General features: G+C 44.6%; 3 protein-coding genes across 3 annotated transcripts; 2 read left to right on the top strand and 1 right to left on the bottom strand.

The window, feature by feature from the left end:
• Positions 1-868: 868 nt before the first annotated feature.
• Positions 869-9,509, bottom strand: LOC128298470 (1-acyl-sn-glycerol-3-phosphate acyltransferase alpha). Its single transcript, XM_053034220.1, has 3 exons — positions 8,744-9,509; positions 2,048-2,181; positions 869-1,985 (listed from the first exon to the last, which is right to left on the bottom strand). The coding sequence occupies exons 1-3, from the start codon at positions 8,926-8,928 to the stop codon at positions 1,282-1,284; spliced, it is 1,023 nt and encodes a 340-aa protein (XP_052890180.1). The 5' UTR covers positions 8,929-9,509; the 3' UTR covers positions 869-1,281.
• Positions 9,510-10,040: 531 nt separating this feature from the next.
• Positions 10,041-11,122, top strand: LOC128298471 (NADH dehydrogenase [ubiquinone] 1 beta subcomplex subunit 8, mitochondrial). Its single transcript, XM_053034221.1, has 3 exons — positions 10,041-10,165; positions 10,361-10,584; positions 10,656-11,122. Exons 1-3 carry the CDS (start codon positions 10,081-10,083, stop codon positions 10,869-10,871), a joined length of 525 nt encoding a protein of 174 aa, XP_052890181.1. The 5' UTR covers positions 10,041-10,080; the 3' UTR covers positions 10,872-11,122.
• A 261-nt stretch (positions 11,123-11,383) lies between these two features.
• LOC128298468 (WD repeat-containing protein 5) lies at positions 11,384-12,952 on the top strand. The gene is made up of 3 exons (XM_053034219.1): positions 11,384-11,684; positions 11,764-11,860; positions 11,934-12,952. Exons 1-3 carry the CDS (start codon positions 11,553-11,555, stop codon positions 12,746-12,748), a joined length of 1,044 nt encoding a protein of 347 aa, XP_052890179.1. The 5' UTR covers positions 11,384-11,552; the 3' UTR covers positions 12,749-12,952.
• The last annotated feature ends 3,173 nt before the right edge of the window (positions 12,953-16,125 follow it).

The raw sequence follows: 16,125 nt of genomic DNA, 5'->3' as shown, positions 1-16,125 counted from the left end.
AATCATTATTACAGAATGTGGAATGAATATCATTAATACGGCACATATCTTTCTCACGTTACTATATGCTGTCTGTCTATCTTCCATCCTTCGCTCTCATTACCATCAAATGGACATTATTGCCCTAGCAACATCGGCCTCCGGGGGGGTTACAGTGGCTGTGGATGGAAGCTGTACAAAACTCGTGCATGTCTCCTATCACAAAAGGCATGATGAAACGTGCCAGCTCTACATAACATAAGGGCTAGGAATGGACGCGAAAACCCCGAGCACATCGTTCATTCCTTCCCGATACTTTTCAGGGCATTTTGATGTGTCCTTTTCATCGTGTGTTTTTCATGCGTATAGATAACTTGTTTATTGCCAGTCAAATATACAAACAACTGCAACGAGATCAGAGTGTAAAACGAAACAAACGAAAGAGAAATAAAACATTCTAATCCAACCTTTCCATTCGGCAGGTATTTATCGACTTTACCTAACTCCTCACATTCTACGCGGTTCATCCGCTTGTTCCTGTCGCTACAGGGTTCTACCAAATAAAAAAATAATACGATAATTTAATACACAGTTTCGCCTATTTATCGGTTTCACACGAGTGATTTCTTAAAGCCTTTACGCGATGATTTGTTTGTTTGTTTGTTTGGTACATTGATTGAAATGTTGAGAAGATGAAAACGGAAAGCTTGTGGGAATTGAGGGGAGGGCAAAAGAGTTACAGTAGGTAGTCTTTGGAAAATTTTCTTTTTTACGTGCCATCCTTTTTTATCTGAAGTGACACTGTTTCCGTATTGTTTGGTTTGTTTTGGTTAATCAAATTAAAATCTCTTTCTCACAAATTTCTCACTTGCCTCAGCAAAAAAATTATTTTCACTCGTAATTCGACTATTCACTTCACACCCGCGTTGCCATGGTTTTGCTAGCAGTAAGCGTTTTTTGTTTTCAATCCATTCTCTTCCTTTCCTACATTTGCGGGACATTTTTGGTTCATTAATAAAAAAGTTTCCGTGACTGTGTGCTCCGTAATACCCTAAACACTCTCTACGAGAGACCGTAACTATTTAACCTGCTACTAAAATATCAGCCTGATTCGGTGCTGAAAGAGGAAAACACTTGGAAATGGATAAAACCGCAGCTCCTGTATCTCGTTGTTTCCGTCCAATTGTGGCAACAAAAATGCTTTCATCCTAAAAACAATTTAAAGCAAACTACTGCACGTCCGTGCCTTACTGTTCTACTATAATCATGGCACGCGTACCGGTGCAGCAGAACGGCCAAGAACTAATCTCGTTGTACATCCTTGCGCCGGTAGGCGGTCGGTTCCTTAATCGGTGACGCATCGCCACCGATCAGCGAACCGATTTTTCTCGTCTCGGGTTCAATCAGGGGTGCAGTGGTACCGGCGGACCGTACCGAACTGGGCATTGCGGCGGCAATGCGGGAGATCACCGTGGTTGTGCCTTTGGCCGGTGTCATCCCGTGTCCGCTCAAGTTGAACCGATTTTCAACCTCCTTCGTTGTCGCTTTGAACGTTTCAATCATCGCGTTCCGCGTACGCTCGATCAGCTCCGGTATGTCGTCGTTCGTGAGGCCCTTCGTTTCGATTGGTGGCAGCGCGGTCACGATCACGTGCCCCGGATTCATCACCTTGTTCCGATCGTCCAGGAACGTGTGGTAGGAGCTGTAGACGATTGGAAGGATCGGTAGCTGTGCGCGGACCGCTACGTGAAAGGCACCCTTCTTGAATGGGTGTATCTCGTTCGTTGTACGGCGTGTACCTTCGGGAAACACCCACAGCTTGGTGCGCTTCTTGATGAGCATCTTGGCCGACTCGTTCATGGCCGTTTGAGCGCGCTGTGCATGCCGCCGATCGATGAAGATCAGCCCCGACAGCCAGGCGGCCAAACCGAAGGGCCAGGCAAAGAATAGTTCCCGCTTCGCGATCACCGTACATTTGTCCATAATGTGCCAGAAGTCAAACATACCTACGGTATAGAAAAGTGAATTGTGAATTAAGGGATACGACCAACATTCTTCGAAACGTTACCTAAAATATCGAGCGAGCTTTGATGATTCGCCACCATCACCATTGCCCGATCGGCACTCATATGCTCCGCACCACGCACTTCCCATTTCATGCTGATGATTGGCGATGCTAGCCGGCATAGTTTGCTTGCTAATCTGCAGACGAAAGGTGGAAAATAAAAAGCATAATAATAAATATTAAGCGTAAGTTGCACAAAATCACACATTTCAATGAAACATAATATATATATCGCTATAAATATTTTAATGAATTCTGAACATATCCGATAAGCTGCCTGCTCGTCTGGAGATCAATAACATCAACCGACACACGCGCTGCAATTGATCGCACCGTGCGCACAGCGATACATTTACTCGTTGACATATGGCCAAGAGGCCAGGGTCATCTCTTGGGACGTGGGTCAGCATTTTAATAACACCGGTAGAACAGGTTGTACACGCACCGTGCGAAGCATGTGTCCACGCGACACGGGTGATCGGGAGGCTTGATACAGTGGGCACTCTACATGGCAATAATAATAGGTCCACTACTGTTCTGTGTTAGAATGTCACGAAAAGCGCCTTTGCTGCGTCTCCAAAATCACTAGACGATCACCATCATCTCACCTCTTTCTAGACGGTTCTAACCACACTTGCCTTGACCTAGGGATCTATGCTGGTAGAAACATGCAACGCATCGCATCGGGCGCTGCGGCAGTAAATCCCCCCCCCATTCCCTTCTCAGGACTGCACTTAATAGGGGGTGGTGGGGGTTACATTGTAAAAAGCGGGTCAAGCAGAACGTACCCCCCTCTCACTCTTCCATTGGTGCTTTTTGATTTACTGGCGGTCGGTGGTGGCGGAGTGCGGATAATCCTTATCGCTCAGTAACACTAACTGCTAATTACTTGTTGGTGTAAACGATAGGTCAATGCAACACCTTTTGTACGCTGCTTGTTGTTGTCTTCTGGGGAACGTTGATTGGAATATTTAATTATTATGTTCGCTTTGCTATCAGTGGGTACATCAGTTTATTGTCAATAATCTGTTTTGAGAGATTATTTCCATATTGATTAGGGGACCGAAGTACAAACGCAAGTTCGCATCAACACGGACTCACTGAAGAACAGTAATGTCGCCATAGGTGAGGCTCTACTACCATCAAATGAATACACAACTACGACCAAAAGATCGCTTGAGCGATGCTCAACATTGCATACGAAGTTGCGCGCCATCTACCGGAAAGCGCGTGAGTTGGGCTTGCTCGGCTGGTACTAGGTGCCACCTCTTGAAAAACATGCTCTCCTGGTATCGGAAATCTAAAGGCAGCTGGTTTGTAAGGAATTTCGTGCCGTGAAGCGGTTTTAGAGTCTGTGAGGTGAGGTAGTAATAGGTGAGTAGTAATTAAGAAATAACATCATCGTGCTGTGTTCTACTTATTAGAATGAAAAGTAAATAGTCACTTTAGACTATTATCACTGAAGATGGTACGTGCAAAGCCATGGGTTCAATCCAATCAGAAGAACCTTTCAATGCTTTGTATCAAAACGGGACATGTCTCACTATTTGTCCGTCCGTTCCGCAAAATATTGGGCCCGCTAATACAATTAATTACCCTATCAAACCCACTCCATCGGAGGTTTATCGTACTGCAGCTTCATATCTATATCGCTACCGCCATTATATTCACCTTCCACATAAAAGCACCTCCAAAGATAGCTTAATCTATTACAGGATTTACCTTGACCGCGTCGTTCGCTTCTTTGATGATCGCATCGAACTTAGGCAGGGTGCGGCGACTTACTGTTTAAGCCTGGTGGGTGATTTAATTCACATTTAAACACGATAGTGGCGTTACCGGTCCAAAGTGCACATGGTGCGGGTGATCCCGCTACTCACCAAAGCTTTAGAGCCGAAACGATCACGTTTAGAGGATGACGCGTGCGCGAACGGGTATGTTCCCAGTTTGTGACCGCTTATCACTTGTGGCCGCGTGCATGGTTTCGAGAATCTCCTGAGCCTGACGTTTAGACATTATGTTGCGTGGCTTTAGCTCTTCCGGCTAAACAATGCGCCCTTGATAAGCGTGTGAGGTGTGGAAATCGTATTCAAAGTTCGGTAAATTTGCGGGTCATTGCGCTCTTCAATAGTTTGCTCAACATGTGTACAGTTTGATGTAAGAACAAGCTATAACATTGCACTATTCCTTCCTTTGGGACCACTCTTCACTCTCGCTAATCCTAACCTAATCCAGTACATCAGTCAAACCATGTCTAACCTTTGACCAGCCAAAAAGAACGGAAAAGCAGGATAAATGTACCGATTCGTCGGGTTGCCGAGCGATAGAAGTGGTCCCAAAATAACGATTAGAAATCGATTGCACAGAGGCGGGGCAACGGGCCGGCCTCCGATAAACGAAATGTAACCGTAGGATGAAGCTGTACTCGGAGCTGTTCTCCCGTGGACGTTCGTTTTTTAAGGCAAACCGCTATCACCAACCGATAGCAATCGTCGTGCGTGCTTGGTTCTCTTATCAGTGCCACATTTTATTATTACCGATGCTTGTGGATTACCACCGTGCAGTGCACGGTGTCGGGGACGACTTCTTCTGACGCCAATTTTATAGATTTTTGCACCCAGCTGCCAGTATGACCTTTTGCGGCCGAACGTTGCAGGCGTGCCCGTAAATCCGTATGGAAAAAGGTGCATTTGCGGAAGGAGCGGGGCAGAGATATAATGCATCGATTCAGTTGAACCCGTTGCTGGGAGGCTTGGAAGAGATATCGCCTAAAACACATGTAATGCATCCACAATTGACGTAAGTTGGTGGGGAGTTGCATTTGGATGGTGTTTGCTGTGATTATTTTAAATTCTACATGCGATAAGAATGATTTTTATCAACGGGACAGCTTAATTTAATGCTTTTTGGTATCCTTTGCTTATTGCCCGTGTTACGTGTTACGTTAGAAGACGATGCACTCCGGATTGTCCGGATGGGATTATGCCTCGTTCCTGTCGTGTGAAGAACGGCGCCACTACCAGTACACCACCGAACCGCACCAACTTTCACATTCTATTTTACATTATTTGTCCTGCACCGAGAACAATTCTCCTACCGAGCGAATATGCATACATTGCGTATAACAAATGTCTAATCGTTTGTGCCATGTGCTCCAGCAAAATGCCTCAAAAAAAAAAAAAACACGCAAAATCATAAACCAAAGAACCTTGACGGAGAAAAATGTTAACCCATGGTACAGCTTATTTTTGCAATACTTTCTTTTATGCGGCCAGCATTGCATAAACTGCATAATTTTTTTTTCTCTCTCTCCCGAGATGCGTGTGTACGCTTTGAAAACAAAAACGCTTATCGCAAATGTTTTGCTTGCTCAGAGGGAGAGAGAGAGAAAAAGAAAAACAAAACAAAAAAGGTACGCCGTCCAATTTCTCCGCACATATATGCCGGTTGGTGACGCTGCGATTGGCCTTGAGCAAATGTCGCGCGTCAGTTCGGATTTGAAAAAAAGCGAGTAAAAACAATTAAAAAAGTAGTACCGCAGTATGGGAGTGTGTGTTTTTGGTGCATGCTGCTACTTACTACGTACACCTTTCCAAGGCCACACGTGTACATGCCGGGGCGTACGTCTGGCCTTTAGGCGCCCGTAGTCGTTGGGCACAGAGCGGAGGGGTTTAAGTAAACCATGGCTGGCGGTACCATGCTTCAAGGCTGCGTTTGCATTTTTTCCCGCCAAATTTCAGGAGCTCAAATCTCATTAGCTTCCAATAAAGGTTAGCAAACACGGCACGACAAGACAGTTACGATCGTTGATATACTGATCGTAAAGCTTTCGCTTACGGACTAGTTACAGTTACAAAAAGTATTACCTTGCTTGTTCATTACCTCTGCTAATGAATTATGGCATTGGCTTTACGTACGGTTAGCATTGCTTTTTGCATCCACTTAATGATGTTAAGGTAAGATGCTAAATGAATCGTAAACTACGTGCAGGTGTAAGTACAGTGCTGCCTCAAGATACCTCTAGGTTAGTCCTGCCATTCAAGATATTGCGATTATGCGTTGCAGTTTTTACAAGATTCTTCCAATATTTTAATCCTTGAACTCTGCAACTTTCTAAGATCTCCGAAAGTCTAACATGTACCTCCTCCATCTCTGGTTCCATTTCATACTAATCCTGAAACACGTCGTTTGTCAGCTTGTGAGGTTGATCATGACCTACAAATTTTAACCAGCGAAATAATATCCTCTACTTTTGATACTTGGGGTATCAATTCTTTGAAGATTACTACCTCGGTTAGGTCTGTACTGTAACACCCAACCAGGCATGATAAATAAGAGATCCTTCCAGTCCTTCCTTCTGTGAAGTTGGACATATTCTGCCAAACACTCCATTGCCCTGAAATCCCAAGATCCTCTTAATGTAAAGCATCATCATTAACGGCTGCGGAGAGCGCGGAGAACGTCTCGTGCCTAAAACGAGTATACGAGTCCCTTCCGTTATTTACTTCCCTTTTCGCATGCCTTCTGCCTTTCGCATCACTACCTACGTTACACACGAACCGCGACAGAAAGAACGCAATGTGCTGTTTTATCAGTACCCGGCAGCACGATCGCAGAAACCCTCCTCGGGCACTTGAAGCTAATTGAACCGAATTGAGTAAACATACCAACATACACACACACCATAACATTCTCAGTTACCACACGGATCGCAGATTTGCTCTTTCCCTCGTGACTAGATCTGGAGCATATCAAGTGCACGGGGGATGATGAGCACCCCAAGATCATCCCCTAATCCGCCATCCCGCCATCACTTCGTTCTGAAACGGTGGGGGCGGAAACGTTCAGACAGTTGGTTTGTTTGAGTGTTGGTTCGAGCGTGGAAGTACGAGGATTTAGACGAAATGCAACCGGGTGAGGGCCATGCTGGAGGAAGATGAAATGTGATTCAGTCGACAATGCTGCCTGCAACGTGCCCCCAAACGGTTTACAACTGAATGCTGAACAGACAAAACGGGTGTTGACGCGCATGTTAGCCGGTCATGTTGGTAGTTCGTTTTGGCGCATATTGACATAAAATCATTATAAGTTAAATAATATAGTAATGGTAAATAAATGTCTTGTGTTAATGTGTAAATAAATATAAAATAACCCCTTTAAAATGTTTTAAACGATCGAATCACAGCCAGATGTTTAATTTCCTTTGCGCCGACTGAGGCATGACGCGCGCATGCAAACATCTGGGGCTTCGGAAACAAAAAACCTTGAAACGGACAAATCTTCCAGAAAACATTGTATCGTTACAAACTAACTAAAGTGCTGCGGGAAATGTAAACACTGAATATGTCCCATCACATCATCTACAACTTTTAGAACGCAGGTTGGCGGTAGTGCAGGTCAGCAGCTGCCGGCAAAGAAAACCCCTGATGGTGGTTGAGTTCGATAAAGTACTCAACAAACACACCCGTGTCCCCCATTGGAGACATTTGTAAGCGGATTGTTTGGAATGGTCCGGGAAACCCCGTACATGTATTGGGTGCGTATACAGACATGCTCTCGCCTGGGGTCCCTATCTTGCCCCGGTAAGGTAGGAATTTGATAAGTACCGTATAGAATGGTATCGTATCGCACCGAAGTGGTCCAAGATCGGCCCGTGTAGGTAGAGCAGAGAAGATGAAACGTGAAAGGGCCACGGCTCGCTGTTCTCACCTATCAATAAGCTGATTCATTGTCTGCGCGACGAGATGATAAGATGGTTAGTTTGTATGTAATAATATACCGGAACAGGTACCTCGTGCCACATGTTTTGATGAAGTAAGAATGGAAGATGTGGGAAAGTCTGATTTTGGACGGTTTTGTTTAAACAGCGAACTCATTATTATGCTTGCTGGTGTTCGTAGACTGAAGGAGCCTCTTGAATTAAAGGATTAAATTAACCACATGATACTAGCGTATTGCGAGATTAAACAACTGTGTAGAGGTACTTAAAATATCTTGGACGCAAGGTATAATAAACAAACTATTATTTTTTCTTGCAAGCCTGTGTCGATCGTGTTGTTCTTGATCGTTAAAACACCAGAAACTCCATTCCCCCCTTACTAATAACACACCGTACGTGCAGAACAGAAGGCAGTGTCTAAATGTAATTATTCCCAAAACGTCCTTGAAGGAGTTTTCCACGCTACGGTAAAGCCTGATATTAAATCGATACATCTGCCCGCGTCACACCGACACGTTCACAAACGACGCGTACGCATCCAGCTGATTGAGTGTCACAAGTCATTAGAAATTCTTGTTTAGACGAAACAGGCTAAAAAACAAATTAAAGTAGGCTGGCTAACGTGCGCGTAGCAGGCTGTTCGTATTGATCCTTTTAAAGCACTTTCCCGTCCAAGCTGTCTGGAAGTGTGAACCGTCAGCTGGAGTGGAAAGAAGAGACCAATTTTCCAGTCCGGGTCCCGGGTCCCTGGTGCTGGTCGCCACGACAAATTATCGATTATTCCGACACGTTGCTGGTGTGTCGGTTTTTTTCCATGAGTTTTCACGCATATTGCACGCACAGTGCTCTTTATCGCTCGCTATCTGTTTTTCGCTCTCTTCCTTTGCTTCGTTCATCCGGGAGGGACGCACGTGGGAAAAGTGTTGCTAGAACATGTGAGAAAATATTCCCGAACCCCCGTTCCCAATTGCCCAACTTACATCAGATTCCGCACATCGCACGGCCGGAACAGGAAGACGGGTATCAGGATAAAGGAATTCAGTATGACGACACCGTAGTAGACGACAAATTTAAAGTAGTACCGAAATCGACTCGACGTTTCGTAGAATATTGGCATCAGAATGATGGCACAGATGAGAAACAGCTCCGCATAATTCGATATCATGTTGGGCGATGGTTTTCTGTTTTACTTGTTCACTTCGTTTTATTTGTGGTGCTCCCGATTGGAGAAAGGTTACGAAAAGAGAAAATCTGGGAGCGTCTGCCGCGAATAATTTTCCCGACGTTTTCTTTGAAGTGCAGGTTGTGCTGTTTACCGCTTTTTCACGAACACGGGAGCCGTTTGTTATCGTTTGCCACTCAATATGCACGGCTTCAAACGGACCAATCTTCACTTCAACACAGTGCGCTTGCACATGATCACAATATCGCACTGCTCTGCCCTGTGTTTACGAAAAAAACAAGATTTGTTTTTCCTGCCTTACACACACTCTGTACTGAAAACTCCTCACTGTATTGATTACACTGCACTACGCTCCCAGCATGTATCCTTGTCGGTGAATGTCCTTGCGGCAAGGTGTCACCTTAATTCTGCACAATATGTAAACCCAGCACGGTACTGGCATGCCGTATCGTTGGCCGATGCCGTTTGAATGTGCCTGCTAGCTAAATTCTTTGTTTATTTGGATTTCCGTTCTGTTTTATGCAAAACGCTGTAGACGAAGCGTCCGTTCGCCCTGAGCGGAGGTTCACCCTTCTCTATTGCTGCTGCAATTATGCGAGACGTCCGTTGCTGTGCGTGCGCTCTCCGGGATGCGTTTGACATTAGGCGGCTTGCACACATGCATTCAAGCAAGCGAGAGAGCGAAACCAAGAGAGTTGTAAAATGTCTCGCAAAGGTCTTCGCTGCCAGTGAAAAGTGGTGCGGCAAATAATTTAAATCCAAAAATTTAATACTGTTTCTATATTATGATATTCACTATATTACATAAAGCAATTTCATTTTTTCATGCGTAGTAAGAGCTTACTTGTGCTTCAGAAATGAAAAAAACGCGAAGAAGTGAAATGTTGATCAAGAGTTACAGAGTGTTGAAAGATTGCTACAGCAGTAAAAGATGCATGACAATTGTATTTAAAGTTTAATAATTGGAGTTGATTTGAAAACATTTTCCCCTAAATTCAAAAATACGAAAATATGCAACGAAATGTCAAACATCATAATGTCGGCTGGGTTTTCGAAATCGAAAATCCAACACTTCACGGGAGCTGTCAAACAGTTCTGCTCGCGGAAAATACGACGAAAAAACACCTCTTGAAAATGGCAGCATTGATCAAGGGAATCAAATTTGCGGCCCAAATCTCGAACCGAAACCCGGCAATACTGTACACGAGCGTAAGAAACCGTAAGTATTTGCGGCGACGAATCAATTCCATGGATAGTTTACTGCGGGGCGTAGTATTTGAGCAAGATATGTGATGTGTTGAATTTACGTAACTTTCGTGACAAGAGCCCAGACTGTCGCATAGCAGAACTGGGTTTGTTTACGTTTTAACTTGGAGGCAACTAAATTGTATGCACTATAATTTGCTGCTTGTAGATGGCTGGAACAAAGACTACAAGCCCAGTAAATTCCCCGAATCGGACAAGGAACGTGAATTGGCGGCCAAAAAGTATGGATTAACTACGGCAGAGTATCAGCCCTATCCGGATGATGGTTTGGGTTATGGTGACTATCCTAAACTGCCGGACGTTCCAGTGGAAGCGCGCGATCCTTACTATCCATATGATTTTCCGGAATTGAAGAGAAATCTTCATGATACAGTAAGTTTTCAGACGCCACGACGCGATAAAGTGAGATGTGCGTTATTAATTGCGGTTTGTTTTGATTTTAGCTCCATGCAGAAACCGATTTCTGGTCGGAGGATCGTTTCGGTTCAGCGGAACCTATGCGCTACCCGATGAAGACTTACTGGTTAGCGTTTGTTGGCGTTATGACCGGTTGTTTCGCTTTGTACTACTGGCTTGAAAACTACAAAATGTTCCGACCAGTGCTTGCCAAGCAGTACCCCTACGAAGGGAAGGCTCACTACACGTTCGACAAGAAGTAGAACAACGGCTGATAGATTGGAACAATAGCATGGAATTCGTCGGATTCGTGTGCTGCATCTAAATAGAAACATTGCGAACATCCCGTGAAAACAAACAGCTAAACAATTTTCACTGTTGGTGAGTGGAGCTGCGGTTCCATAGCAGCCCCCTAGTTCTGGTCAATACAACAACGTAGATTGCAAACAGTTGTTATGTGCGCTATGTAAATAAAAACAAATTACAAAGCCTAGTTCGCAAATGTACCATTTAATAATTCAATTACGCACTTGAACGAATGAAAAGATAATCAAAAGAAACGCAATTTTAGCACAATGGTATGCCGGCGAGTGTGTGTTCTAAACCGTGTACTAAAAAACTGCATCCCAAAGGTGACATTTGAAATACTCGAAAAAGTCGAGCATAAAATTTCCGCTTTGACAGCATAAAAGACGCGAACTTGCAAAGATTGATTGTTTGGGTTTCGCATTATTGCTGTAGAAGTTAAATTTTCACTAAAAAGTGGACTATTTACGATTAAAAGCTTACAAAACGTTCACTGTTAGTTAGATTGGCAGTTAGACGTGCAGTTTAACCATTAGTCGATAGTATTTGAGTACGTTGTAACGCATAGGAGAGGGAAAGAAGCATCAGAGGTTCACACGACTGTTGGCTTGTGTTTTGTAAGGACACTATCCTGCGCCATGGTACCGATTGGAGGACCGGTAGGACACGGAGGACATCCGATTCACATACCAACTCCGATACAGAATGCTCCTCCACCGTCGCAGAGTCAGCATACGCCGTCTAGTCAGAACCGGCAGTCGCTCTCGGTTGTATGTATACCCCGCTGAACTTCGCTTCAATTAACCCAAGAGGGGGAATTCTTCTAAATTTTTGTATGCTTCTTTTCAGAAACCAAACTATACGCTCAAGTTTACGCTAGCCGGCCACACGAAGGCGGTGTCGGCGGTAAAATTTAGCCCAAACGGTGAATGGCTTGCAAGTTCCTGTAAGTAGGCTTTACCCGGTTGCTACCGCACGCAGCTGACACCGGACTAACATTTCCCATCCTCAATTTACAGCTGCTGATAAACTGATCAAAATATGGGGCGCATATGATGGCAAGTTCGAGAAAACAATCTCCGGACACAAGCTAGGGATCAGTGATGTGGCGTGGTCAAGCGATAGTCGTCTGCTGGTAACGGCCAGCGATGACAAGACGCTCAAAATCTGGGAACTCAGCTCGGGCAAGTGTCTGAAGACGCTGAAAGGTCACACCAACTATGTGTTCTGCTGCAACTTCAACCCGCAAAGCAATCTGATCGTGTCGGGTAGCTTTGACGAGTCGGTGCGCATCTGGGACGTGCGAACTGGGAAGTGTCTGAAGACGTTACCCGCCCACTCCGATCCGGTATCGGCGGTACACTTCAACCGGGACGGTTCACTAATCGTTTCGTCCAGTTACGATGGGTTGTGCCGTATCTGGGACACGGCGAGCGGTCAGTGTTTGAAGACGCTGATCGACGATGACAATCCGCCGGTTTCGTTCGTAAAGTTCTCCCCAAATGGCAAGTACATCCTGGCGGCCACACTCGACAACACGCTCAAGCTGTGGGACTATTCGAAGGGCAAATGTCTGAAGACGTACACGGGGCATCGCAACGAGAAGTACTGCATCTTTGCCAACTTTTCCGTCACCGGCGGCAAGTGGATTGTGTCGGGCAGCGAGGACCATATGGTGTACATTTGGAATCTGCAAAGCAAAGAAATCGTACAAACGCTGCAGGGCCACACGGATACGGTACTGTGCACGGCTTGCCATCCGACGGAGAACATTATTGCGTCGGCTGCGCTCGAGAACGATAAGACGATAAAACTTTGGAAGAGCGATACGTAGGGTGTGTCTGGGGTCTCTCCTTCCCAACTGGCACGGTTCTGAAGCGGGCGAAAGACGCGTATTTCATTTAAGAGCATATTCATACAACAGGCTGGCAGAGAGTTGGTAGATGTGACTTTATAGCATGGTAAGACAAGTTTCAGGATGATTTTATAAGAATTCGACGTCTCGTGTATAATAATATACAAACTAATCATAATTACGGATGAAGAAACTGTTCTTTTTTGTATCATTATTCGCCGAATTTATAAAAAGAATACCAAAATCGGATGAAGCTTTAATACAACACGAAAAAAACGCGAATCCCCCACTACGCCAAAGCACTGTCTTCCCCCGCTGTCCCCCTTAATTTCTGAAAGTAGCCGCTACCGCCACAAGCGTAATAAAAATGAAGTGGTTATCTGTAAACATAAATTATAAGCAGCATAAAGAACCGCCAGCTAATCCGGTTGCCTCAGCGGTTTTACGTTCCATTTCCTTTCTCGCTCTTACCCGATTACTCGCCCTACAACAACGAAGCAAATAAGCCAAAATTATGCGTGAAAGTGTCGATTATGGGAACCATTGTTTGTTAGTGGCTCTTTTTTTTTGTTTCGTCCCCCCGCAACGAACGGAGCTTTTCGAAAAGACTTTATCGCCGTTTGCCAAATTTGCAAAAGTGTGTGCGTTTTTTTTTAAATTAGCGGCCAGCGGGTCTTTTAATTTCCCGGGGAGATCCAGAGCCAGCGTTCGGATTTTTACGATCCGAGGTTCAATTATTATTATAGCAAGAAAGGGATTTTTTTTGTTGTTGACGTATCTATCTCTGTGGCATCTGTTTTTGTGTACCCCCTAATTTATGCCCCATAATGCGCCACTTGCGACAACCGTGGGGGGAAAAAAGCACCGAGAGTCAATCAACACACAGCAACGACGGAAAACAAAAGTTTCACTTTCATTGGGGCACATTATGAGTACGCGATGGTTTGATGATCCGGCGGGGCGCAACAAACGGTGGCCTTTTGTTTGCTGGGTCCGGGTTGCTTTCAAACAAGGCCAATAATTTCGTACCATTTTGGAAATGAGGTAAGGGAGCAGAGCCACACGATCGATTAAAAACAAACCACACTAACTGATGGAAGCATTTCGCGTTCGAAACGCGACCACCATCCACGGATCTTCTCCTTTGGCCGAGGGACTGATTAGTAATTACGTTGCGGGACGGTGGTACACTACACCCCCATTCAGCGGGATCTATTTCTTTCGGTTGGTATAGTTCAAAAGCTGAAAATAAAACACAAAATTCAGTTTCACTAGCAAAACAAAACAAAACCAAAAAGCTTAGCCGGGGGAAATTAGGCGTGATTTATTAGGAGCGTAACAGCGGTAATAACCGAATTATGCACCTCGTGCATCTCTGAGGGGGGGGGGGGGAGGAGATCCACTAGGTTGCGATTGATCGATCAGCGGGAGACTTTCAGTTTGGTGGCCGTTTCGTACTAATGGAGTTATTAATTTATCTCTTTGCAGGCCTTTTGCTTCCTTCCGATTCCGATTCCGAAAACCCGCAATCCAAAGTTGTGCAATTGAGCCAAGAGGGTTTTGGGATTGGGTTTTTATTGCAAAATGGAGTGTGCTGCAGTTTATTGGTGCAGTGCCGGCTTAACAATGATGTAAGATCGTAATGGAAAATAGTGATCGTAATAGTATCACTGCCGATTATTAGCGTTCGAGAAATTTCCACGTTTTAAAAAATGGTTCAAAGAATCATCTGCAAGAATCATCTTCACAAGTTTTTTTTTTCTAAAGTTTGCCTCCAAATTATTATTCTCTAATAAAAGCGGCGACGAATCATTTGGGGACAACGATTGCGGATGGGTCATCATAATCATCATAATTAATGGAACACTGCACAGTATTATGAAACTAATGAAGTAATTTGGGTTGGATTTTAGGAAACATAGCACAAAAACTAGCTTGTAATTAGACATGTGTTGCTCTGCTCGTGATCGTTCCCTGTCATGATTACGCACTGCGTGAAGTGGACTTGCTTCGTGTGCAGTATTATTTAAGTCTTTTTTGTTTGTTCTTCAAGTCACTCTTTAATGCATCGTTTGCCCATGGTACGGATAATACGAGTGCCGAGTCTAAATTTGTGAAAGGAATCGCCTAATCGCCTAAAGGATGTTTTATAAGGTGTTGAACTTCAGTTATGCAAGTTAAGTTTGAGTGTTTATCTCCTCCGGGAACATTGGTACTTTAAGTATATTAAAGTCTCTTACTCTAAGTCTTTAGGTCATGCTTGCTATTTCTGGCTTACTAGACTCATTTTTACCACGTAGCCGGATAGTCAGTCCTAGCTACGGGGGATTGATCCGGATGGGATTTTTGACCGATCTTATCGTGTGAAGATCGGCACCGCTATCAATACACCACCAGACCGCCACATTTTTCCCACAAACACTGAGCCTGCTGGAACCATTTCTGAGATTCTTTGTGTTTATTTACACGCATTCGGATAGACAGGCCTGTGTAGGTGCTGGAACTTTCACGGGTCGTCATGAAAAAATGGCGACCAGTCTATCCTACAACTCTAGGCCACCCAACATGAGTAGCTCCTTTAAACTAATCAATAAATCTTGATCACATACGACCAAGTCGTGATCTCTCTGTACATGAAACGGGGTTTAAATGACAGACTAGAGAAGGTAGCGCCAAAAGGAAGACTTCGACACCGAGCAAACCTGTCTTATATCCTGTTCAAGTTTATTCAAGTGTGCTTGATTTGACAGAAAGGTGTTAAGCTGATTTTCAGATTTTCATTATCACAAAATCACGATTAATTCGCATGTCATGGCCTGAGAATGTCACCGAACGATCAACCCAACTAGCTCTATTAAATCATTCATATGGTCTACAGTGAGGTAGACTAGTGATTTAAAAATTTTTGTCTAATGGAAATCGGGCTCTTTAATGATGATAACACTTTTATTGCCCCTTCATAAGCGGGTTGTCCATCCACAATAATTAATCCATTTGAATATCCGCCAGTGCTTGCCAACTTTACTCCACATTATGGCCCAATTATCGGACAGCAAACCTGCCAGCATCCACAGCCGCAACCTTGCTCGTAGCAAACACGCTCCTCCTCCCATCGCTAACAGCGCATGATATCTTGGCCGAGAAATTCGTCTACCGCACACGGCCACAAGACGTTGCCACCATGCCATCACGATGAGGGAAGCCAAAGAAAAGGAAATGCGAAGAAATCATAATAAAAAAAACCAACCTGCCAACACCGAGCCTATAATAAAGCAGCAAAACGAGATCGAGAGCAAGTGGCCGCCCCGTGTCTACCATTCGAACGATCGAAGGTCATTGGCCGTGAATGCGACGGG

Source organism: Anopheles moucheti, chromosome 2, assembly GCF_943734755.1.
Source record: "Anopheles moucheti chromosome 2, idAnoMoucSN_F20_07, whole genome shotgun sequence".
In the NCBI taxonomy this organism is placed as follows: Eukaryota; Metazoa; Arthropoda; class Insecta; order Diptera; family Culicidae; genus Anopheles; species Anopheles moucheti.
The sequence above is the reverse complement of the archived record's forward strand: the minus strand, read 5'-3'. Positions and strand labels throughout refer to the sequence as shown.

Bases quoted from the DNA above. Each gene is read 5' to 3' on its own strand.
- LOC128298468 (XM_053034219.1), top strand. From the start codon at position 11,553: ATGGTACCGATTGGAGGACCGGTAGGACACGGAGGACATCCGATTCAC. The intron at 11,685-11,763 runs GTATGTATACCC...GCTTCTTTTCAG, and splicing joins ACCGGCAGTCGCTCTCGGTT to AAACCAAACTATACGCTCAA. The intron at 11,861-11,933 runs GTAAGTAGGCTT...CTCAATTTACAG, and splicing joins TGAATGGCTTGCAAGTTCCT to CTGCTGATAAACTGATCAAA.
- LOC128298471 (XM_053034221.1), top strand. From the start codon at position 10,081: ATGGCAGCATTGATCAAGGGAATCAAATTTGCGGCCCAAATCTCGAAC. The intron at 10,166-10,360 runs GTAAGTATTTGC...TGCTGCTTGTAG, and splicing joins GTACACGAGCGTAAGAAACC to ATGGCTGGAACAAAGACTAC. The intron at 10,585-10,655 runs GTAAGTTTTCAG...TTTTGATTTTAG, and splicing joins AGAGAAATCTTCATGATACA to CTCCATGCAGAAACCGATTT.
- LOC128298470 (XM_053034220.1), bottom strand. From the start codon at position 8,928: ATGATATCGAATTATGCGGAGCTGTTTCTCATCTGTGCCATCATTCTG. The intron at 2,182-8,743 runs GTAAGTTGGGCA...TTTCGTCTGCAG, and splicing joins TGCGATGTGCGGAATCTGAT to ATTAGCAAGCAAACTATGCC. The intron at 1,986-2,047 runs GTAACGTTTCGA...TCTATACCGTAG, and splicing joins AAGCTCGCTCGATATTTTAG to GTATGTTTGACTTCTGGCAC.